Source organism: Phocoena phocoena, chromosome 6 (assembly GCF_963924675.1).
Source record: "Phocoena phocoena chromosome 6, mPhoPho1.1, whole genome shotgun sequence".
Lineage (NCBI taxonomy): Eukaryota > Metazoa > Chordata > Mammalia > Artiodactyla > Phocoenidae > Phocoena > Phocoena phocoena.
Window position 1 is genome coordinate 62,067,046 of NC_089224.1, and position 25,503 is coordinate 62,092,548.

General features: G+C 41.7%; 1 protein-coding gene across 1 annotated transcript in view; it reads left to right on the forward strand.

The window, feature by feature from the left end:
• LOC136125051 (histone-arginine methyltransferase CARM1-like) overlaps positions 1-23,323 on the forward strand; it is a 162,373-nt gene extending 139,050 nt beyond the window's left edge. The window contains exons 8-12 of the mRNA XM_065879893.1: positions 83-164; positions 1,402-1,487; positions 4,280-4,369; positions 6,234-6,371; positions 23,230-23,323. Of these exons, the coding sequence (XP_065735965.1) occupies positions 83-164; positions 1,402-1,487; positions 4,280-4,369; positions 6,234-6,371; positions 23,230-23,323 (490 nt within the window). The remainder of the gene's footprint in view (positions 1-82; positions 165-1,401; positions 1,488-4,279; positions 4,370-6,233; positions 6,372-23,229) is intronic.
• Positions 23,324-25,503: the final 2,180 nt, after the last annotated feature.

The window sequence follows — 25,503 nt, forward strand, 5'->3', positions numbered from 1 at the left end:
CAGCCTCGCAGCGCATCTCAGCTCTGTGGGTCTTGGGGACACAGGACAGATGCATGCTGATTCTTTGTGCTACCTGTTTTAGGTACCAGCAGTGTTTCTACGGGGTTAACCTGTCCAGTCTCCAGGGTGCTGCAGTGGACGAATACTTCAGACAGCCGATAGTAGTAAGTGTGTTCTTTCTTCCCATGTGTTTATCTATTGATTCATTCACTTACAACTCGGGCACCTGGGACGCACTGTGCTCTCAGGCTCTGTGCTAAGCCATCCCAGAAGCAAAGAAAGAGCTCCTTGGAGCACTGTGTTTCAGGTTTTCCAGCTCTGATCTCCCGAGCAATTAGGAGAATTCTCAGAGAATGATACTGTTGAAAGCAAGGAGATTTTCCATCTGCCCTTCAGTAAGTAACTTCTGATTCTCCAACTGTCCTGACTCACCCCATGCACATACTCAGCCCTCACTCATACTTGTTCAATAATTCACATCCTCCCATTGATTCTGGTGGCCCAAGGCATAATAAAAGGGGAAGCTTTGGATAACAAATAGCTTGGAACAGGAGTTTTGTTGTCAGACAGATTTGGGTTTCAGTTGTGGTCCCATCTAGCTGTGTAACCTTGGGCAACTTAAGTTTGCATTATCTGAAACTCTTTCAGTTTTAAGTGGAAGGAAACCCAACTCAAACTGGCTTAAACTAAAATGAAATTATTGGTCCTCAAATATTGCAAAGCCTGGAGACAGAGCTTGCTTCGGGGACCTGTTGCAGGAGTTCAGACAGTGTCACAATGGTCTGGTTTTTCTGTTCTCATCACTTATCTCCATTTCCTCTGGTTTTACTCTGTTCCTAGACAGGATCTCTCCTCATGGTAGCAAGATGGCAGCAGAAGCTACAACTTCAGATTCTTACAACTCTGAGTCCCACAGGAGAGCCTTCCTTTTCCTAATAACTTTGGCAAAACCCCCAGAATTAGTTTAGATAGAGCCTGCTTGTCCTACCTTGGGGTCCTGCGTCCATCTGTGAGCCAATTCCTGTCTTCAGGGGAGAAGTAATGCTCTCGTTGGCCAATCTGAGGTCACAGGCCACACCTGGAGCTGATGGTAGACTAAATTCCTATAGAACTTCTTGTAGTGTCGAGAGGAGGTAAATTCTGGATGGTCCAAAAACCACCAACTGCCTGCTCCAGAGTCGTTGGTGAGGTTTAAATGATATAACCTAGTAAAGCACTTACTAAATAAAGCGCTTACGAAATAATTGTGAGCTTTTATTATTAATATCATACTCATTAAGCTCATGCCCTCTAAATTCTAACTCTTGTTGACTTAAAATTTCAGGAGGAAAGCTAGACTGCAATCTTGTTTGAGTTCAGTTTATTCTGATAGAAAGGTATCTTTGGTTTTTTTCCCCCAAGGACACATTTGACATTAGGATTTTGATGGCTCGGACAGTCAAGTACACAGTAAACTTTATGGATGCAGAAGAGGCAGATCTCCACAGGTTGGTACCAACCAATGTTGCTCTTGATTTTTAAAATCTCCTCTACCCACCCCCACCATCCCCCAAACTTCAGGGCAGAGTTCCACAGCTCACACAGGGAAGAGATTTCAGGTGTGAGTCACACACGGGAATGGTCCATCAATGACTAGTTTCATTTATTGCAAAATGAGGGAAATGATGCCTCCTTCATAGGATTGCTTTAGGAATTGAATGAGAAAAATTAAATAGTAGTAGCTAAGGCTGACATAGCCAGACACTGTTCTGAGCCCTTTACACATAATGACTCATTTAATCCTCACAGCAACCCTATGCAGATGGTACTGTTTTGTCCCCACTTCACCAATGACAGAAATGAAGCAGAGTGGAACAGTAAGTTGCATACAGAGAATTATGTAAAATGCACAGAATTAATATGTATGTTAGAGGTAGTATTGAACCTTTCAGAAGGCCAGAGTCTGGGCTTTTTAACCACTCACCCAGGCCAGTACCACAATAATGACCGGAAGAGGAGCTACACCTTGTTGAGTGCTTACTACATAGTAGGTAACATGCTAAGAATTTTACATGCACTGGCTCATTTTCAAAGAGGGCCCTCAGTAAGTGTTAGTTTTTGCCCTCTTTTTTCCACTTGAAGAGACTCTGAAATGAAGACTCGTTTCTCAGGTGGTGATATGAATCCCCTTCGGATGACCTTTCATTAGTATTTTACCCTTTTCTGCCCGAGAAGATTGATATTTGTATTTTTTTCTGGGTAAGAAATGTAAGACCCAGCTAGGTTATAATTTGCCTGGACCACCGAGGAAGCAAGAGTCAGACTTCAGAAGGTACAGCTGGCTAACTCAAACCATCGCCTATCTTGAGATCATGATGGACAAAGGTTGCTCTGTCAGTCAGGATTGGCTAGAGCGTGGTGCAGTAACAAAACCTAACTTCAGTGACTTACGATAACACAGGGGCCTTTCTCCCCTACACTGTTTATTCATGTGCACCAGCTTTAGCTCCATGCAGCATCGCCCACCCCAGCAGTCAGGCTGGTGCAGCAGCCTCTGTCTGTAAGAAGGCTGATTACTGAGGAAGAAGAAGGAGCATGGCAAAGCAAGTACTGACAATAAAAGCTTCTGCCCAGAAATGACACAGCTCACTTCTGTTCACATTTAATTGGTCAAGGCAAATGACGTGGCAGTACCTAAGCACAAGAGGGTGGATGAATGCAATCCTACTGTGTGCTCAGAGCAAGAGAAGTGGCATGTGGGAACAAGTCTAATAACTGCCACAGGTCCAGACAAAATTGACTTCCATTGGCTTTATTTGCTGCTCTGAGCTGCCTCCTGAGTCAGGGAATTTTTTGAAAATTATGTCTTTGTTGGCGTTTCAGAGATGTCATTCATTCATTTGTTGCATTGATTCAACAAATGTTTGTTAAGATTCTACTTTGTGCTGGGTACTGTACTGGTGCTTGCACAGATACATTAAGTAATTTCTTAGGTCTCTCGTTGAGGAGCTCATGGTCTGTTTAGCGGAATTCCAAAGGTGGGAGGAAATAATTACAGTGCATTGACAAACAAACTCAATGTGACAAGTATAATGGAAAACTCTAGAAATGCTCTTGACTACTGCAGGGTGGAAGAAGTTAGGCCTTTGGTGGCACCATAAATGCAAATAATCTTAAAAATAAGATTTTCCTTTGAAAATCTCTAGCACGTTCACTAAAATGTGTCTCCCTGGAGCAGTACAGCCTCAGCAGTGGACCAATAATATCATCTTTTTTTTTTTTTTTTTTTTTGTGTGTGTGGTACGCGGGCCTCTCACTGTTGCGGCCTCTCCCGTTGCGGAGCACAGGCTCCGGACGCGCAGGCCCAGCGGCCATGGGTCACGGGCCCAGCCGCTCTGCGGCATGTGGGATCCTCCCGGACCGGGGCACTAACCCGCGTCCCCTGCATCGGCAGGCGGACTCTCAACCACTGCGCCACCAGGGAAGCCCAATATCATCTTTTAATTGTGGAATACTTTGAAATTTACAGAGCACTCTCATATACATTTTTTCCCACTTGACACCCACAAGAACCGTGAAAGGGAAGTAGAAGAGAGATTTTGCCACTCTTCAACAAAAGAGGAAACTGAGGCTCAGAGAATTAAGTGACTTACCAAAGTTCCACAGCTAAAACAGGTCCAGCTTCTAGATTTTGTTGTATCTTTTCCAACATTCTTTCTCTTCCGACTTACTCTGCATTTGGCATCAGCGATGGCCACTTCTGCATGACTCCTGCTGTAGCCTGGTGGGAAGTTAAATTGCCTCCCTGAAAAACAACTGAACTATGGCAGTGACCTTCTGAGATTGATGTTCCCCCCCTTGTGGTCCATTTCATCTTTTAGGGGCCTGAGTGGCCTTTCCCTTCTGAACAGCTGCATAGGGGAGCTGCCACAGCCCACGTTTTGGCTTCTGGAAGGACGGTTGTCAGCTATGTCCTGAGTCATCCTCCTGTTCAGTGGTCCAACCCAGCTCCAGATGCTGCACTCGCCCTGTGGAGTTCTGGGTCACTGCAGCACAGTGGGCTGGTCCTTGCAGAGTTTCATCAAGAAGCAGCATTCTCAAATGTGCAGCATCACCCAAGCGTTAATCACCCACTAAGAGAATCTTGCTGCCAAAGCAAGAGCGCTTCAGAGAAAAAGAGAATGTTCTGTGAATGTTCCCACTGATCTCACAAGTGTACCCAGTATGTCTGTCAACAACAACAAAAATAATTCCAAGTGTTTCTTTTCTTCTTTCTTTCTCTTTTTTTATTTCCTTGCAGAGTAGAAATTCCGTTTGTGTTTCAGATTGCGCAGTCTGGCCTCATCCACGGCCTGGCATTCTGGTTTGACGTGGCCTTTGTTGGCTCTCTGTATGTATTACATACCCCTTCCTTGCCTGCTCTCTCCCATGCCATCCTCTACTGTTTGTCCCCATAACTTTAAAGTTTTTAAAAAGCTAAGCTCAACAGCCGTAATATTTGTTTCTCCATGTTTCCAGAAAATAAACACTGATGTTAATGTTACTTTTAGATTTTAGAGTGAAATGAAAATAAGACAGTTTTCCGTAGTTGCCATATCAATTCTGGCTAAAATACTCTTAGGCCAGTTGTGTTGGGACTTGGAGGAGTCAGAAGAGGGCCTGTGCTTTATCAACCAGCCTGTTCTTTTCCACAATAGATGGGGGCATGGGGGAGGCCAGCCCCTGGCATTGTTTCCATCACACCTAGTTATAGAACCTCTTGTGTCTGAGTCATATCTCAAATCATACTTTCCCCCATGTTGGTTCACAGGTTTCCATTTCACGATCTAGAATCCTTTCTCAATGATCAGGCAGGCGGCATTAGGTAACTTCCCCCTCTGTGCACTCCTCTCTCCCCTACTGGAAAGGTTTGCAAGTTGTAGGGGAGAGACCACTTACTAGTTGACTGTCGGTGTTGGGTGTGCGTTTAAGGGCTGCTCCGCTCCTATGAACCCCAAGTCTCTGCTCTCCTCCTGACACCCCTGCTCTCTTCCCAGGCTTCTCCATGTGTCCCAGCTAGCAGTGAGGGTTGATCTGGGCCACGCGACCAGGCAGAAGGAAAACTGACAGTACACTCTCCTCCACTTCTTATAAAAACATCCAGGCTCTCCATAGCATCTACTGAGAAAGACGTGTCTTTGGGTCTGTGATACAACTCAGGGGGCTTGGGGGACTCAGGGGAGGCCGGGATCCCTGGAAGCCTTGTCTGGGCTGACAATCAGAGAGAAAGGAAACAATGTACGAGTCATTCCTATTCCACACAGCATGTGTGTTCAAGGAATCTGTGCATCTATTTCCCAGACTCTTCCCCCACTAACATCCCAAGTAAACGAATTTGTTCCTGCAAGGATCAGGGAGATAAGCGTGAAGCCGCCTGCTTCAAGGGGGAAATTTCTTTGAAGTTAAATGCTTTATCTTAAAAAGCTGTAGAACATTTGCATTCTACTCCGTAATATAGCTGAATATATATTTTGATATAAAGGTGGTTTATATTACTTAGCAGTTAAATTATATAAAATTCCCCCCGAAAATCTTCAAGGCAAAATGTCCTCTCTAGCAATTTTCCCCGTGTTCAATGTGCACCTTACTACCTGCAAGCCCATGACCACTGCCTAATCGCAGGACAGGTGACCCTAGCATTCAGAGCACCAGCAGGGTGTCCCCACTTCTTCATATGAAATGAAAAACGTCAACTTGAACACACACACACACACACACACACACACACACACACACACACACACACACACAATGTCCGGGCTTGAAGGGCAGTAGAGGCCATCTGCCCCCGTAGATTTTCTTGCTTCCAGAAACCCCATCAGGACCCCTGAACAGGTGGGCATGAGACAGTAAGAGGCTACACTCCAGACTTCTCACCCTGCCAGACTTTTCCAACAAATCAATTCCCAATTTAACTCTGCTGTTATCAGGCTTCTAATGAACTTTGACATAGCCATACAGATTGGTAGAGTGACCAAGTGCCTGGGTTTGAAGCCTGGCCTGACTCCGTAAGGTTGTTGTAGGATTTAATGGGCTAATTACATAATGCTCTTGGCACTGTACCCAGCATATAGTAACTGCTCAATAAATTGAGCTATTCACATCTTAAAAGTGTTCCATGAGTTAATACACAATGAAAACCACTTGTCCCCAGTTCAATCCATTAATGTGGGCCTGGAGCCTAACTGGCTTTTAACTCTTGCCTTGCCCCACAGGGTAACAGTTTGGCTGTCAACAGCGCCCACTGAGCCTCTGACTCACTGGTATCAGGTGCGGTGCCTTCTTCAGACTCCTCTCTTTGCCAAGGAAGGAGAGACCCTCTCAGGGAGAGTGCTGTTTGTGGCCAATAAACGGTAAGCAGGAGAGTACCGACGGATCCCGCCTGTTTCCTGGGCGCTGACAGGTGGGAGCGAGAGGAAGCTGGCAGGCCCCTGAGACTCCAGCACCAGAAATGGACAGCAGCCTTTACAGAGGCCTGGCTGAGTTTGCTGAGATGCCCTCAGCCTCAAAGCCTGCAGGGCACACGTCACCTTGCACTGAGCACGGCCAGGAAGAAAAGCTTAAGATAAGTCAAGGGCAGTGTTCCCCACCTGACCGCAGAGGGAGAGGGAGGGAGGGAGGGAGGAAGGGAAGAAGGGAGGAAGGAAGGAAGGAAGGAAGGAAGGAAGGAAGGAAGGAAGGAAGGAAGGAAGGAAGGAAATCTATCAGCTTATGGGAGCATTTGCCAAAGACTTGAATTATCAAGCGCTCTAAAACCCACGTCAGCTTCCTGGCCTTACTTCCATCTGTCTAGCCACACATCCCCAAATTTAGTACTGGGAAATCGATCTGTACTGCAGGGGGGAAAGTACTGCAGGGGTGGTTCATGGTGTGTGAGGCAGGACCGGCTGCTTCTCTCTGGTAATGGACTCACGAGGTCTCAGCAGTGAATACTTTGACTTACCTCATTTTTAGAAGGCTCTATTTTCTTTCATCTTGTTGGAGCTTTTCCTGGGTGAATTAGCGGAGAAAGGCATAGAGGAGTAGCTCAAGGACTCTCAGGATATTACGGGTATTCAGAGGTCATCTCATCCAACTTGCTTCCCTCCCTACCGGCACTCCCACCCCCACCACCTTCCTTGGACCTGTGCTTAAACACTCCAGTGACAGAGAGCTCACTACCTCACCAATCAACCCTTCCACTTTTAAAGTCTTTATTTTTTTCATGACAAAAACCAAACATGTTCACATGTAAGTTGAAAACTACAAGAGTGTCTAGAGTCCAGCCATGCTCCCACCCTCACCCCATCCCCCAGATGTGAGCCCTTAGTCCTTATCCTTTCAAGTCATTTTTGGTACATGTACCAGCAAAAACATCATTGTAGAGTTGTTATTGTTTTATAGGAAGGTTACACTAGCAGTCTGCAACTTCAGTTTTCACTTAGTAATAAGTCCTGAATCTGTACAGATAGATCTGCTTTGTTCTTTTCATAAGTGCAGAACAGCCAAGGACATGGATATACCATAATGTCTTTTTAAAAATCCGTGATTCACTGACATTTAGGTTGCTTCCAATTTTTTTTTTTTGGCCATTGCAAAAAATTCTGCACTAAGTATCCTTGAACATAGAGCTTGCACAGTGACATGAATATTTCTAAGTGAGATGCCTAAAAAGAGAAATGCTGGATCAAAGGGTAGGTACATGTTGCAGTCTGCTAGATCCTACCTTTCTCAGTGACTGCACCAATTTCCACTCATACCAGCAAAAGATAAGCAAACTCTTTTCTCCACGTCTCTCCTGAAACTGGATGATAACTGTCTCTATGGCTTTTGCAAATCCAATAGACTCCAAAATAAGTGTTTAAAGTTGCATCTGGTTGTTTTGGTTTATAATTCTTTAATTACTTATAAGGTTATGACTTGCCATATAGTCATTGACTGTTGACTACTTTTTTCTACTTTAGACATCTTTAATTATTAAAAAATTATTCTTGCTGTTGATCACAGATCTATTGATACTTCCTGTAGATTCAACTCATTGATCTTAGTTATGTTTCTGAATTCAAAAGAAATAGGTCTGTTCCAACCTCCAAATGGCAGTTGTTCAAGTATTAGGAGCATCTTACCGAATATATTCCTGGTCTCCCTGTCCTCAGGCTAACATCCTCAAGTCCTCCCTCCTATAAGAGTGATTTTGAAATAGTTTAAAATTCTAAGTCCTTCCCTCTGGAAATACGCAGGGTCTCAATGTCCCCTTTAAAATAGTTCTCCAGAAAAGGGAACTCTCTTGCCCTGTTGGTGGGAATGTAAATTGATACAGCCACTATGGAGAACAGTATGGAGGTTCCTTAAGAAACTAAAAATAGAACTTCCATACGACCCAGCAATCCCACTACTGGGCATACACCCTGAGAAAACCATAATTCAAAAAGCGTCATGTACCACAATGTTCATTGCAGCATTATTTACAATAGCCAGGACATGGTAGCAACCTAAATGTCCATCGACAGATGAATGGATAAAGAATATGTGGCACATATACACAATGGAATATTACTCAGCCATAAAAAGAAACGAAATTGAGTTATTTGTAGTGAGGTGGATGGACCTAGAGACTGTCATACAGAGTGAAGTAAGTCAGAAAGAGAAAAACAAATACCGTATGCTAACACATCTATATGGAATCTTAAAAAAAAAAAGTTTCTGAAGAACCTAGGGGCAGGACAGGAATCAAGATGCAGATGCAGAGAATGGACTTGAGGACACGGGGAGTGGGAAGGGTAAGCTGAGACGAAGTGAGAGAGTGGCATGGACATATATACACTACCAAATGTAAAATAAATAGCTGGTGGGAAGCAGCTGCATAGCACAGGGAGATCAGCTCGGTGCTTTGTGACCACCTAGAGGGGTGGAATAGGGAGGGTGGGAGGGAGGGAGATGCAAGAGGGAGGGGATATGGGGATATATGTATATGTATAGCTGATTCACTTTGTTATAAAGCAGAAACTAACACCATTGTAAAGCAATTATACTCCAATAAAGATGTTTAAAAACAAAATAGAATAAAATAGTTCTCCAAAACTAAATACAGGACAGCATACATGTCCTGGCAAGTGCTGGCTACAAATCGACAGTGAACACTGCTCTTTTGAGTACCATACTTATAATAGTAATGTAATTAAAGTTTAAATTAAGTTAGGGGCCATTTTACTTGAGTGTTTAGATTATTAAAAGCAAAAAGTATATTTTTACATGACCTTTAAGTCATTTCTCCCTTCTCCTAGTATGCAGCTGATTTTTGTCAGCTTCAATTCAAGTTTTTGTATTTATTCCGCTCATGCATTTATCATGCTGTTTTTAGATCCTTACTAGAGCCAATGGATTATCTTACTTACTTAAAAAATTTTGGGGGGTAGCATGTTAGTGAGTCCTACCATTTTGTATCATTTGCATATTTAATAGGCAAACTTTTATTTAAAAATTATTAAGTAGAGAGAGGCCCGGGGTGTAAACCTTCCTTCAAAATTTGCATAGCCTGGGCTTCCCTGGTGGCGCAGTGGTTGAGAGTCTGCCTGCCGTTGCAGGGGACACGGGTTCGTGCCCCGGTCCGGGAAGATCCCACATGCCGTGGAGTGATGGCCGCTGAGCCTGCGCGTCCGGAGCCTGTGCTCCGCAGCGGGAGAGGCCACAACAGTGAGAGGCCCGCGTACTGCAAAAAAAAAAAAAAAAAAAAAAAAAAAAATTTGCATAGCCTAATTATCCTGAGCAAAAGAAGCTGGTCTTAATATGTTACATACTGTATGATCCCATATGTATGACTTTCTTGAAAAGACAAAATTATAGGGATGGAGACAGATTAGTGGTTGCCAGGGGTTATGGGTGGGAAGACAGTGTGACTGCAAAGGAATAATAGCATCCTGATTGTGGTGGCAGTATTTACATAAATCTATACATATGTTCAAATTCACAGAACTGTACACCAAAAAGGGGGGCGGCAGTCAACTGTACTGTATAATTTAAAATATAAAATAAATAAGATATTGATTCAGAGGCCTATTCCACAATTAATATAAAGCTATGTTAGAAATAAGACAAATAAGTTCTGGGTATTTAAGGTACAGCATGGTGATTATAGTTAATAATACTGTATTATATACTTGAAAGTTGCTAAGAGAGTAGATCTTCAATGTTCTCACAAGAAAAAAAGAAATGGTAATTATGTGAAATGATGGAGGTGTTGGCCAGTGCTATGGTGGGAATCATTTTGGAATATGTAAGTGTATCAAATCAATGTGTTTTTTACCTTAAACTTACACAACGTTGTATCTCAATTATGTCTCAATAAAGCCCCCCCAAAAAAATTTTAAAAATTTGCATAGCCTTTGGATCTGGCCTGGAAGCAGCTCAAAATGCTTCCACCTGTGCTCATCTCCAGCCCACATTCCTCCATCCAGGCCAGAGGAAATGTGAACCAACCTTTATTGAATGTGATTCCAGATGAGCTTAACCTCTAGTTTCACCCTCATTGCCCAGTCCAATAACACTGCCACAAAGGGAAATGAAAGTAATTGGGCACAGCTATTACTATTCTTTTGTGAAACTATGCTATATCTCTAGTCTTCATAACTTTCTATCTCCTTAAATGGCTGTTTAATTTTTTAATAGATAATATAGTTACACTGTACACAACAGAAATGTACAAAAAGGCTTACAGTGGGCTTCCCTGGTGGCGCAGTGGTTGAGAGTCCGCCTGCCGATGCAGGGGACACGGATTCGTGCCCCGGTCCGGGAAGATCCCACATGCCGCAGAGCGACTGGGCCCGTGAGCCACGGCCGCTGAGCCTGCGCGTCCGGAGCCTGTGCTCCGCAACGGGAGAGGCCACAGTGGTGAGACGCCTGCGTACCGCCAAAAAAAAAAAGGCTTACAGTGAAAAGTCTTCATCCCGGTGCCAGACCCCATTCATTCCCCTCCTCCTGCTCCAGCGTGAAGCCACTGTTAACTGCTCCTTGTGTATCTCTTAGAGTTTCATTTTGGATATACAGTTAGAAAATACTGTACTTGTAGGAATACTTTTCCCTCTGTTTTTATACCTAAATGGCAACATTCTATACCTGTTTGCTACATCTTAATTTTCTCACTTAACAATGCATCTCGAATACATTTCCATATCAGTACATTGAGATCGTTCTCTTCTTCTGCCTTGAGTTACGGTATTTGTGCATCGTTGTCTTCCTTCATAAACATTATCACTTCCTTCATGGAGGTAAGGGCTTCATTGCAGTTTTAAAAATTTGTAACAAAATATTTGCTCACATTTTTCAATTTGTGCCATCATTTATCTACTGTGTGTTTTTTTTAGCTGTTAGTAAAATTTCTACTCTTTTTCTGCTTTTTTTCTAACAACATCTTTGTATTAATGTTATGGTTGTTCATCAGCCAATTAGTGAGACTTTTCTGGACAGCAGTTTACAAGAAAGAAGTTCCTATGGTGGGGAGAAATGTGACCGTCTTCATGCTGTTGTTCTCAACTCACACTTTCTCTGCTTCTGTGCTGCTACAGAGTCATACTGCTTCCTGCAAATATGGCTCCTCTTGTATTCTTTATATAATTCTTTATGTTCCAGTTCCACGAGAATTTCTGCCCAGTAGCCTTGCTCACCCCAATTCCTGCACATCATGTTACAAGAAATAAAGCTTTTGTGTTCCAGAAAATGTATCTGCAGGTAGTGTATTTGTGTAAGTACCTTCTGAGATGTGCTGGCCCTGGACTGTCTTGCTCCTCTTTGCACTTCTGTACTTTTTCCCATACAGCTTACAATCAATCTCAAGTGCTTTTGCAGCCCTTACACCTAAGTTGGAGATGGCAGATATATCTTTCTCCCAGTTTTACAGAACATGTGGTCTGTGGTCTGCAGTATCTTTCTATTCTCCTTGTTTGGGGAGTGCTTCTAGGAGGAAAAGTGAGAAATACTAACTTATACCCAGTTCTTCCTGGAAGTCACCACTTTATTCCTAAATCCTTATACATCACCTGTTTAATGACTAGTTATTTAAAAAGTGCTAAGGAGCAGTAACCAGCATCTGCCTGGAGTTTTGGACTTTGCCTTTTCTGCTTTGTGCAAACCAGGATAACGTTCATTTGCTTTCAAATGTTTATATTTTAAGGTATCTCAGGGTGTAATTAGGTGAGTGAATTTAAGTCATCTTCTCCCACTCCTTTTTTCTAACGTATCTTGGGTTTCATCCTTATCAGTCATATTTTTCTACCCTCCCTTCCTTCATTCCCCCAATAGGCAAGAAGAAAGCAAAGCAAACCATGTTCACACCCCTGCCTCATGACTCCCAGGGCTCCCTCCTACAGCCCTCTACACTTTCATCATGGCACCTTTGTTATGTTGCTGTTATTTGTCTATATGTGAGCTCCCACAAAAGAGGGCCTGAGTCGTATTCTATGGTGCCCCTCCTCACTTAATACGTTCCAGAGATTCAGCAGTGGTGTGGAATGACTACCGGAATGATGGGGTCATATGCTGATGATTCCTGTATGATTAAAAATGCAGCCCAGCACAACTGAAAGAAGATGCGGAGATACCGTGGGCATGCAGTGCTTTTGCAGGAGGAAGAAAGGGAGGAAGTTCTGTATCTTATTAGACCAGCACCCTTGTGTAGTGAAAGAGACTAGATTTTGGAGTCTGGATGTAGCCCGGTTCTGTCCAGTCTCTTTTCCATACTGCTTGCTACTTGAGTGATCTTGGGCAAGTTAATGAATCTCTGTAACACCCCAGTTTCCTTACATCATCATCTATAAAGTAGAATGTATAATAATTGTCTCACTAGGATTTTGCAGATATTAAGGGAGAAAACATAGTATAGTAATTAACACATATGTCCACAGTAAACCTTAGTTCCCTTTCCTCTTCCCTTGCTCTCTTTCTTACTCTCATTGTATCTCATCAGATCTTTTTTGGTCTTAAAATTGTTTTCCTTGGTATTTTCTGCAAACCTCAGCACTTCCTTAATGTCAGGGTTTTCACACTATTTTTTCAGTAAGGTTCTGCCTCTTTGTTCTGCTTTAGATTGGACCTCCCCTTCCCTTATCATCAAATATTCTTTTAAACTCTGACCTCCTGGGAGAACTCCCTGTGCAACCACACCAGTGTGACAATGACTGCCCTTTTCTTCCCTGCCAGGAACATTTATGATTGTATTGGTAGCATTTTACTTCTGACAGCCTCCCATCATTCTTGAGTTGTCATTCATTTTATTGCTCTGGACAGTAAAAGAGAACATCTCTTTTTTATGCAGTTTATGAAATTTATATCCCTAAAGTTCACAGAAATGGTCTCCAAAGTTGTTTCATTATGTGCACCTATGAGTAAAATCACTTTATGCATGTGTTCCCCAAGTACACTAACATTTCTCTTTTAATTATGTGAATGTGGGCTTCCCTCGTGGCACAGTGGCTGAGAATCCGCCTGCCAATGCAGGGGACATGGGTTCGAGCCCTGGTCCAGGAAGATCCCACATGCCACAGAGCAACTAAGCCCGTGCGCCACAACTACTGAGCCTGCGCTCTGGAGCCCACAAGCCACAACTACTGAGCCTGCGTGCTGCGACTGCTGAAGCCCGTGCGCCTAGAGCCTGTGCTCTGCAACAAGAGAAGCCACCGCAAGGAGAAGCCCACGCACCGCGACAAAGAGTAGCCCCGGCTGGCCACAACTGGAGGGGGCCCGCACACAGCAACGAAGACCCAACGCAGCCAAAAATAAAATAAATATATATAGAAAAAGCTTTAATTATGTGAATGTACTACAGTAATAATAGTAGAAAATACAAAACCAAGTGCTATAGATAGACCTATATGGATGTATATATATGTGTGTGTATGTGTGTGTGTGTGTATATATATATATATACACACTATATATATACACACATGCATAGAGAGGTCTGTGTACATGTACACATACAGTGTGCATTTTATAAGACACAAAAATAAATCTAAAAAGAATTTAAAAATCCATGTGGCTTATCGCTGGATCTAGCTCAGCTGCTTACCCTGTGCCAAAATGTTTTGAAACAAAATTTTTAAATTTTGGATCCCTAGCGAAGGTCTGCTGTGCTCAGGTGTGCTGCCAGAGAAGTTGGTTTGCAGAGACTTTGATGAGATGCGTGGTTTATAAAACTAGAAGGCGTGCTGACCGAAGAATGAACACTTCGGAAGCTTCAAGTGCTGCTGCTATAATGCTCAGCATGAAACTGCTTCACCTTGGACTTCAGCGAAGACAAAACCTCTCACTAGGTATGGATTCAGACAGCTGTAGCAGAAAGAATTCTAGGGGGAAACTATTGTGCACACTTAGGTGCAGTGAAGGAGCAAATCCGAACTCTTCACTGACCACACTGAGCCATGGCAGGACATGAAGCTCTTTTTTCCTTCCATTAGGGAGATAGGACTTTGATGAGGGGTAAAGAAGAGGAGTGGGTTGTAAAAAGTATAAAGTGGCAATATTATCATATTTAGTACATGAAAAAGAGCCCTGCTGAAGACCCCGCAGCAAGAACGTACTGATTGTTCTTCCGAATCACAGCAGGAACCGTCCAGTTTTTAGTTGCGACCAATCTGACTCTCTGCATCCACAGACAGACACATTTGAAAATACTTCCGAGTGCTCAATTTATGCTTTAAGTTCTACATTAATTACTTCAAGTATTGTTAATAAGGTGTCTTCTGTTTCGTGAAATGTGTTGGTGTGTCCCTGCCAGGCTGATCTGTCAGCCTTTCTACGGTGCCAGCAAAGGTTGCCCCCTCCTGAGGAGCTCACTGTTTCAATGTCTAGTTCTCAAGTCTGCCTTCAGGTATCACAAATGCTGTGAACTACTGGATGTGGGTATCATGGAAGAGACATTTTAAAACAAACAAAAAGTTCCAAGTCAGATGAGTTGAAATGAAATAGGATCAAAGGACATTTTTAAAAATAAATGGTTATGGAGGGGCGGAGTCAAGATGGCCTACTAGGAGGACGTGGAGTTTGCATCTCCTCACAACTAGGGCACCTACCAGGCACCAGTGGGGGACCACGGACCCCTAAGGGGACAGGAGGAACCCCCAGCGACCGGGTAGGATGTGGGGCATGGGGGGAGTGAAGGGGGAGGAGAAGTGGAGGCAGGACAGGACTGGCGCCCCTGAGGGGCGACTGGGGGAGGGGAAGGGATCCCACGCCCCAAGGGGGAAATTGGGGAACCATTGGGAGGGCAGAGGATCAAAATGGAGTGTGGCCAGGTTTCCCCTGCCCACTTGGGTACCCAGGAACCTGCTGACATCCTGGGCCTGATTCTCTGCCCACCCAGGTCCCCTCCAGCCCTGCAGGTCCTGAGGGAGTGGGAGGAAAGGAAGGGGGAGCAGAAATAAAGGCTGGACTATGGGACTGGCACCCCTGATGGGCAGCTGGGGGAAGGAAGGAGTTCCTACACCCAGCGGGACCCACCCATGGTTAGGGGTCCAGCTGGGACAGGGGAGACCGTGGGGGAGACAGTGGGGGCGGTGTGTGGAGGAATGGAAGGGAACACGACCAGTGCTTTCCCTGTCCACTTAGGCACTGGGGAGCTTGTTGGGGTCCTGGGCCTAACCCTCTGCCCTCGGAGCATCCCTCCTGCTGCGCAGAACACAAGCTCCACCCCTATACCCCACCCAGGGCCCCACCTCTACACTCTGAGACCCCCTGCAACGTGCTGGACCTAAACCCCACCCACACACCCTCACACAGGGCCCTACCTCCAAACTCCAGAACTCCACATTCCAGAGGCCCTCCTCTCCACGTGCGGCTTCTCCCGTTCCACACAGGTCCTAAGCAGAGGGCCTGCCCCATGCTTGAACGTCACCTCGCCTAGGTCCCGCCCCACCCTAAACCCCACCCCTGCCTAAGTTCCACCCCCACCTAAACTCTGCCCCCATAGGCAAGGATTTTTTTTTTCTTTTTTTCTCTTTTAGATTGGGGTTCTGTTTTACCTTGTTGATTCATTGTTGTTGATTGTTTTATATTTTTATTTTTCCTAATCTATTTTTCTCATTTTATTCTTTATACTTTGTTATTCTCTCCTTTTGGCTTGTCCCACCCCCCTCCCCTTTTTTATTCTTTTATGTGTTCTGGTTTTATTTTACCTTGTTGCAGTTGTTTCAATTATAGTTTTATTTTTTCCTAATATATTTCTTATCTTTCTGAACTTATTTTTTTATTCTTTGATATTGTACTGCTCCTTTTTTTTTCTTTCTTTCTTTATTCTTTATTTTTTCTTTTTTTTTTTTTACCATGCTACAAAACTTGTGGGATCTTGGTTTCCAGGCCAAAGGTCAGGCCTGAGCTCCTGTGGTGGGAGCTCAGAGTCCAAACCGCTGGACTAACAGAGAACCTCAAACCCCATGGAATATCTATCAGAGTGAAGCCACCCAGTGGTCCTCATCTCAGCACCAAGACCCGGCTGTATCCAAAGCCTGCAACTTCCAGTGCTGGATGTCTTAGGCCAAACAAGCAGTAAGACAGAAATATGGCACCACCCATCAAAAAAAAGAGACAAAAAAATGTATTACAGATGAAGAAGCAAGGTAAAAACCTACAAGACCAAATAAATGAAGACGAAATGGACAACCTACCTGAAAAATAATTCAGAGTAAAGACGATCCAAAATTCAGAAATAGAATGGAGAAAATACAAGAAATATTTAACAAGGATCTAGAAGAAGTAAAGAGCAAACAAACAGTGATAACACAATTACTGAAATTAAAAATACTCTAGAAGGAATCAATAACAGAATAACTGAGGCAGAAGAATGGATAAGTGAGCTAGAAGATAAAATGGTGGAAGTAACTGCCAGGGAGAAGAATAAAGAAAAATGAATGAAAAGAATTGAGGACAGTCACAGAGACCTCTGGGACAACATTAAACGCACCAACATTCGAATTATATGAGTCCCAGAAGAAGAAGAGAAAAAGAAAGGGTCTGAGAAAATATTTGATGAGATTATAGTCGAAAACTTCCCTAATGTGGGAAAGGAAATAATCAAGTCCAGGAAGCACAGAGAGTCTTATACAGGATAAACCCAAAGAGAAACATGCAGAGACACATATTAATCAAACTATCAAAAATTAAATAGAAAAAATATTAAAAGTAGCAAGGGAAAAGCCACAAATAATATATAAGGGAATCCGCATAAGGTTAACAGCTGATCTTTCAGCAGAAACTCTGCAAGCCAGAAGGGAGTGGCAGGACATATTTAAAGTGATGAAAGGGAAAAACCTACAGTGAAGATTACCCAGCAAGGATCTCATTCAGATTTGATGGAGAAATTAAAACCCTTACAGATAAGCAAAAGTTAAGAGAATTCAGCACCACCAAACCAGCTTTACAACAAATGCTAAAGGAACTTTTCTAGGCAGGAAACACAAGAGGAGAGAAGGCCTACAAAAACAAACTCAAAACAATCAAGAAAATGGTAATAGGAGCATACATATCGACAATTACCTTAAATGTAAATGGATTAAATGTCCCAACCAAAAGACATAGACTGGCTGAATGGATACAAAAACAAGACCTGTATATATGCTGTCTACAAGAGACCCACTTCAGACCTAGGGACACATACAGACTGAAAGTGAGGGGATGGAAAAAGATATTCCATGCAAATGGAAATCAAAAGAAAGCTGGAGTAACAATTCTCATATCAGACAAAATAGACTTTAAAATAAAGACTATTACAAGAGGCAAAGAAGGACACTACAGAATGAGCAAGGGATCAATCCAAGAACAAGATATAACAATTGTAAATATTTATGCGCCCAACATAGGAGCACCTCAATACATAAGGCAAGTGCTAACAGGCGTAAAAGGAGAAATCAACAGTAACATAATAGGGGATTTTAACACCCCACTTTCACCAATGGACAGATCATCCAAAATGAAAATAAGGACACATGAGCTTTAAATGACACATTAAACAAGATGGACTTAATTGATAATCTATAGGACACTATATCCAAAAACAACAGAATAGACTTTCTTCTCAAGTGCTCATGGAACATTCTCCAGGTTAGACCATATCCTGGGTCACAAATGAAGCTTTGGTTAATTTAAGAAAATTGAAATCGTATCAAATATCTTTTCTGACCACAGTGCTATGAGACTAGATATCAGTTACAGGAAAAAATCTGTAAAACATACAAACACATGGAGGCTAAACAATACGCTACTAAATAACTGAGAGATCACTGAAGAAATCAAAGAGGATATCAAAAAATACCTAGAAACAAATGACAATGAAAACACGACAACCCTAAACTATGGAATGCAGCAAAAGCAGTTCTAAGAGGGAAGTGTATAGCAATACAATCCTACCTTAAGAAATGAGAAACATCTCAAACAACCTAACCTTACATCTAAAGCAATTAGTGAAAGTAGAACAAAAAAGCCCCTACAAAGTTAGCAGAAGGAAAGAAATCATAAAGATCGGATCAGATTAAATGAAAAAGAAATGGAGGAAACACTAGCAAAGATCAATAAAACTAAAAGCTGTTTCTTTGAGAAGATAAAATAACCTGATAAACCATTAGCCAGATTCATCAAGAAAAAAAAGGAGAAGACTCAACAGAATTAGAAATGAAAAAAGAGAAGTAACAATTGACACAGCAGAAATACAGAGAATCATGAGAGATTACTACAAGCAACTCTATGCCAATAAAATGGACAACCTGGAAGAAATGGACAAATTCTTAGAAAAGCACAACCTTATGAGACTGATCCAGGAAGAAAGAGAAAATATAAACAGACCAATCACAAGCATTGAAACTGAAACTGTGATTAAAAATCTTCCAGCAAACAAAAGCCCAGGACCAGATGTCTTCGCAGGCAAAATCTGTCAGACATTTAGAGAAGAGGTAACATCTATCCTCTCAAACTCTTCCAAAATATAGCAGAGGAAGGAACACTCTCCAACTCATTCTACAAAGTTAGCATCACCCTGATGCCAAAACCGACAAAGATGTCACAAAAAAAGAAAACTACAGGCCAGTATCACTGATGAACATAGATGCATAAATCCTCAACAAAATACTAGCAAACAGAATCCAGCCGCACATTAAAAGGATCATACACCGTGATCAAGTGGGGTTTATCCCAGGAATGCAAGGATTCTTCACAATATGCAAATCAATCAGTGTGATACACCATATTAATGACTTCAAGGATAAATACCATATGATCATCTCAATAGATGCAGAAAAAGCTTTTCACAAAATTCAACACCTATTTATGACAAAAACTCTCCAGAAAGTAGGCATAGAGGGAACGTACCTCAACATAATAAAAGCCATATATGACAAACCCATAGCCAACATCGTTCTCAATGGTGAAATACTGAAACCATTTCCTCTAACATCAGGAACAAGACAAGGTTGCCCACTCTCACCACTGTTATTCAACATAGTTATGGAAGTTTTAGCCACAGCGATCAGACAAGAAAAAGAAATAAAAGGAATCAAAATTGGAAAAGAAGAAGTAAAACTGTCACTGTTTGCAGATGACATGATACTATACATAGGGAATCCTAAAGATGCTACCAGAAAACTACTAGACCTAATTAATGAATATGGCAGCGTAGCGGGATACAAAATAAATGCACAGAAATCTCTTGCATTCCTATACACTAATGATGAAAAAATCTGAAAAAGAAATTAAGGAAACACTCCCATTCACCATTGAAACAAAAAGAATAAAATACCTAGGAATAAACCTACCTAAGGAGACAAAACACTTGTATGCAGAAAAGTATAAGACACCGATGAAAGAAATTAAAGATGATACAAACAGATGGAGAGATATACCATGTTCTTGGATTGGAAGAATCAACATTGTGAAAATTACTATACAAAGCAATCTACAGATTCAGTGCAATCCCTATCAAACTACCAATGTCATTTTTCACAGAACTAGAACAAAATATTTGACAACTTATGTGGAAACACAAAAGACCCTGAATAGCCAAAGCAATCTTGAGAAAGAAAAACGGAGCTGGAGGAATCAGGCTCCTGGCCTTCGGACTATACAGCAAAGCTACAGTATTCAAGACAGTATGGTACTGGCACAAAAACAGAAAGATAGATCAATGGAACAGGATAGAAAGCTCAGAGATAAACCTATGAGCATATGGTCACCTTATGTTTGATAAAGGAGGCAAGAATATACAATGGAGAAAAGACAGCCTCTTCAATAAGTGGTGCTGGGAAAACTGGACAGCTACATGGAAAAGAATGAAATTAGAACACTTTCTAACACCATACAGAAAAATAACCTCAAAATGGATTAAAGACCTAAATGTAAGGCCAGACACTATAAAACTCATAGGAAAACATAGCCAGAACACTGTATGACATATATCACAGCAAGATCCTTTTTGACCCACCTCCTAGAGTAATGGAAATAGAAACAGAAGTAAACAAATGAGACCTAATCAAACTTAAAAGGTTTTGCACAGCAAAGGAATCCATAAACAAGATGAAAAGTCAACCCTCAGAATGGGAGAAAATATTTGCAAATGAAGCAACTGACAAAGGATTAATCTCCAAAATATACAAGCAGCTCATGCAGCTCAATATCAAAAAAACAAACAACCCAATCCAAAAAATGGGCAGAAGACCTAAATAGACATTTCTCCAAAGAAGATACACAGATTGCCAACAAACACATGAAAAGATGCTCAACATCACTAATCATTAGAGAAATGCAAATCAAAACTACAATGAGGTATTACCTCACACCCGTCAGAATGGAATCACCCAACAATCTACAAACAATAAATGCTGGGGAGGGTGTGGAGAAAAGAGAATCCTCTTGCACTGTTGGTGGGAATGTAAATTCATATAGCCACTCTGAAGAACATTATGAAGGTTACTTTAAAAACTAAAAGTAGAACTACCATATGACCCAGCAGTCCCACTGTTGACCATGTACCCAGAGAAAACCATAATTCAAAGAGAGTCATGTACCACAATATTCATTGCAGCACTATTTACAGTAGCCAGGACATGGAAGCAACCTAAGTGTCCATCGACAATGAATGGATAACGAAGATGTGGCACATATGTACAATGGAATATTACTCAGTCATAAAAAAACGATATTGAGTTATTTGTAGTGACGTAGATGGACCTAGAGATTGTCATACAGAGTGAAGTAAGTCAGAAAGAGAAAAACCAATACCATATGCTAACACATACATATGGTATCTAAAAAAAAAATCTGATGAATCTAGGGACTGTACAGGAACAAAGACTCAGACCTAGAGAATGGACTTGAGGACATGGGGAGAGGGAAGGGTAAGCTGGGACGAAGTGAGAGAGTGGGATGGACATATATACACTACCAAATGTAAAATAGATAGCTAGTGGGAAGAAGCCACATAGCACTGGGAGATAAGCTCAGTGCTTTGTGTCCACCTAAAGGGGTGAGATAGGGAGGGTGGGAGGGAGATGCAAGAGGGAGGGGATATGGGGATATATGTATGCATATAGCTGATTCACTTTGTAATACAGCAGAAACTAACACAACATTGTAAAGCAATTATACTCCAAGTAAGATGTTTAAAATTATAAAAAAGCCCACAGAAATGAGTGCTTAAAAATATATATATGGCTATGTCTTCCTCTTATTTTGTTTGTCCTCAATAAAATCTAGACCTTGAGTTACCGGTTTCACAGAATCTGACCTTATATTTAAACCTACCCAGGCCACTATTGGGAATGATAGGGAGGGATTTATATCACTCACTAATTTCTGGAATTTAAAAAAGAAGCCTAGTTATCAAGGAAATTCAAATTAAAATAATAATATTTTAATCACAACCATTTAAATATTAAGAATTGGAAAAAGTATAATGAAATTAGTAGTTTTATGCTTTGTAGGTGAGGAGGTAATTTGGTACACTTTCTGGAAGATAGTTTAGCAGTAGGTCTTGAGAGCCTTAAATATGTTTTATATGCTTTAGGCTGGTGAGTCTACCTCTAAGAATTTATCCCAAGCAAGATAATCCTAGATAGTACGTAAAGATGTATTACAGGAATGTCTTTTGCAGAGAATTTCTGTCATAAAACCAGATTTTTGTTGCCATAAGTAATAATATATTATTATAAAAACATAAATATTTAACAATGAGAAATTGCTAAATGAATTGTGCTATACCCACATAATGGTATTGAAAAATACATTGTTGAGAATTATAGGATAAATGCTAATGTTAAAATAAGGAGAAAAGAAGGACTATTTAAGCAATTAAAGCATGATTTTGCTAAAATTTTATATTTATAAATGTAGGGAAAATTACATAGAAGGGAAATATTCTACAATGCTAGTTGAAGGAATCCTTGTCTAATGACATTATGGATTATTCTATTTCTGTTTTTCCTTATTTTTCTACAGTGAGTATGTCACCCTTTTATAACCAAAAGAAATACATATGTTCTTGAGAATGACTAATAAAAATCCCACAAACATAGCCCCTTCAGATCAGTCATCAAGGATATAGCGTATTACTTGTTATTATTAGCCACTTCTTCTCACTGTAATTGCTTGAGGCTTCGTCTGGGGTCTCTTAAAGTCAATCACATTTGTTGGCTGTTTTACGTCAGTTTGAGGTTTTAGCTTAGCCAGTTCTCGCGTGATTAAGATTGTTTTGGTACATCAGTGGTGACCCATAAAGGGTCTCTGTTACTTAAAGCCATTTGTGCCATTGATATTGATAAAGCTTTTTTTAAAAAATACTTTCATCAACCAGAAATACCATTACTTTTGTAATATTTAAACCAAGAAATTATAGCTATCAGACTCTTGTAATAAACAGTTTGCAAGCAAACAAGCCTTCAATTACCTCTACCAATATTAATCATATCCAAATAAACAGATACAGAAACGTATAAGATGCCAAACACATGCTCTTAAAACCCGCATGAAGTAGGTATGCGTAGGTGATGCCCAGGACTTCCCTGGTGGTCCAGTGGTTAAGACTCCACGCTTCCACTGCAGGGGGCATGGGTTTAATCCCTGGTCAGCAAACTAGGATCCCACATGCCACATGGTGCACTCAAAAAAGTAGAAAAAAAAGGAAAAAAGAAGGTGCCCTAAATATATGTGACTGGCTAACACCAGCCTTGTGAGTTGATATGTTGGTTTTCTTTTTCTGCCTTACAGACAGAGCTATGACATTCAGATCGTGGCGCTGGTAAACCAGACAGGTTTGAGGTCTGGGAACACCCTCGATTTAAAGAATCCTTTCTTTAGGTAAGAAATGCCCTCATCCATTTCACACCTATGTATATAGGATCTCAATTGACCATATGACTGGGTAAAGAGGTTTAGAATAATTCCATCTTTCCTAAGAGGAGAAAAAGCATCTATTCTTCTCTAAGGAGACTTGGATCCCGATATGGAGTTGAGTGTTTTATGTTCCATTAAATAGAAATCTATATAGAACAGCGCAGGAGAGTCCTACAAAGTGAATTCTCCTTACAGCTGTGTGACCTCAGGTAAAGTCACTTTCCTTCTGGCATTCAGCTTTCTCATCTGCAAAATGTAGAGTTTAAAGATGATCTTCATTGCCCTTCATTCACTATGGGATGATTTTACGTAGCAGTTATTCCAATACACCTAAAACACGAGTCCATTTAAAGTAAATTTTTTTAGATGTTTTTTGAGAGCATGTAAGTCAGGACCTAATTTTCTTTGGCAGCTGTGCAGATTTTGTCTGATACGAACTTGCCACAGTGGGTTGGATACAACAAATGTTTGTGGAAAATCTCCCAATTTGCATAGCTATTCAGTATGAGCCAATTAAATATCCACACATGAAATCAACCACACAAAACCACTGGACACTGTCACTCTTGACTTTCTTAATAGAAAGTGACTTTTCTCTCATATTTTAATGTCTCCCCAAGGCTTTAATTCAAAGCATCATGTGTGTATAGTATTAAAATCTTAAAGAGAAGAGGAAACTCAGGAAACCACACCAAGAATTCTTTGGCCAAGATGGGAAAATGAAATGTTGACCTTGAAGCAGGGGAGGCAAGGCTGTAATTGTATATGTTGTATGTAGGCTATCACACATGGTGTGACTCTTTGAAACGTATTGCCAGTTAGGGATATGGATCTGTCTCGAATTCCAAGGGAAGAGAGAAATCCTCGCTCCCATCCCTTTGCACAATCCTGCCATGTTAAGGAAAGAGCACAGGTTTTGAGCTCGGAGAGAACAGGCTGACTACTCACCAGTACTATTGAACCTGCCTAGCCCTCAGTTTTCTCATCTGTAAGATGGGATAAACAGCATACCTCACCAGGCGATTGCAAGGATCTATAACCTGTCCAAGTATGTAGTAGTTCACATAACTGGTGCTCAATAAATGCCACTTTCTTTTCTTCCTGTTCTCGGCTCACCAGCTCTCTCTCTGAGTAAATAGATGTTGATTTGTAGTTCATTCCAAACAGAATCATTTGGGTTTTGGAAAAGAAAGTGAATTCTTGTAGGGTTTCAGAAAACCCACTTTTGAATGAAAGAACCACATAAGCTAGTAACTCTGAGTCCCCCTTCCACTTCATCACACAAGACCAAGGTTTGAACCAGAAAACCACGGAGAGAGGGCCCGGGCCTTGGCCAGCCCCTGCTTCGCACGAAGACATAAACATAGTAGCCACAGGTCAAAGTGAGAGTGTCAAAGGTCTGCTGATGCCTAAGATGGCTACAGCCCTGCCAAACAGATGGACAGTGGAGCAAGGGGCAGATACCTTTCCTTTTCCCCTTTTCCCTCACTCAGCAGCAAGTCTGATTCATGTATTTAATTAAGCAAATGAGGTGCTTGAAAATGTAACTTCCCTGGGGATCACAGATCTTGAGTATATTTCTTCACCATCCCTTCCTGATGTCTAGGCCTCGGTATCTTCAATGGAGATGTGGGCTAACTGACAGAATTTTTGACGAGTACTTGGTATATAGTAGGTGCTTAGTTAAATGTCCAACAGTGTTAATACCCTTCTCCTCCTCCCCCACATGCAACTCCAGTTTGCTATTGCAGCAACCGAGAAGCAGCAGCCCAAGGGGGAGGGAGAGAGGGAGAGAGGGAGTGAGAGAGAGAGAGAGAGAGAGAGAGAGAGTGTGTGTGTGTGTGTGTGTTGAATGTGTATATTTGGGAGAATTAAAATAAATGGCATTACCCAGAGGAACAATTGGTAATACAGCCTCAGAATAACTTTCTCTCCATTTGCTTTTTATTCCGCCCGTTTTTAGGGCACAGTAGGCCCTACTGACACACAAAAGCAAAAGATTCATTTTGGGGTTTTGGCAGATCCCCAGTATCATCTGGCCACCAGTGACATGCTAACAACATGTCAAGATCAACAAATTAATTGCTGAACACATGAGCATCCACCATGACACATAATGTGAAAGTTTCTCTCTCTCCTTGGGCAGCG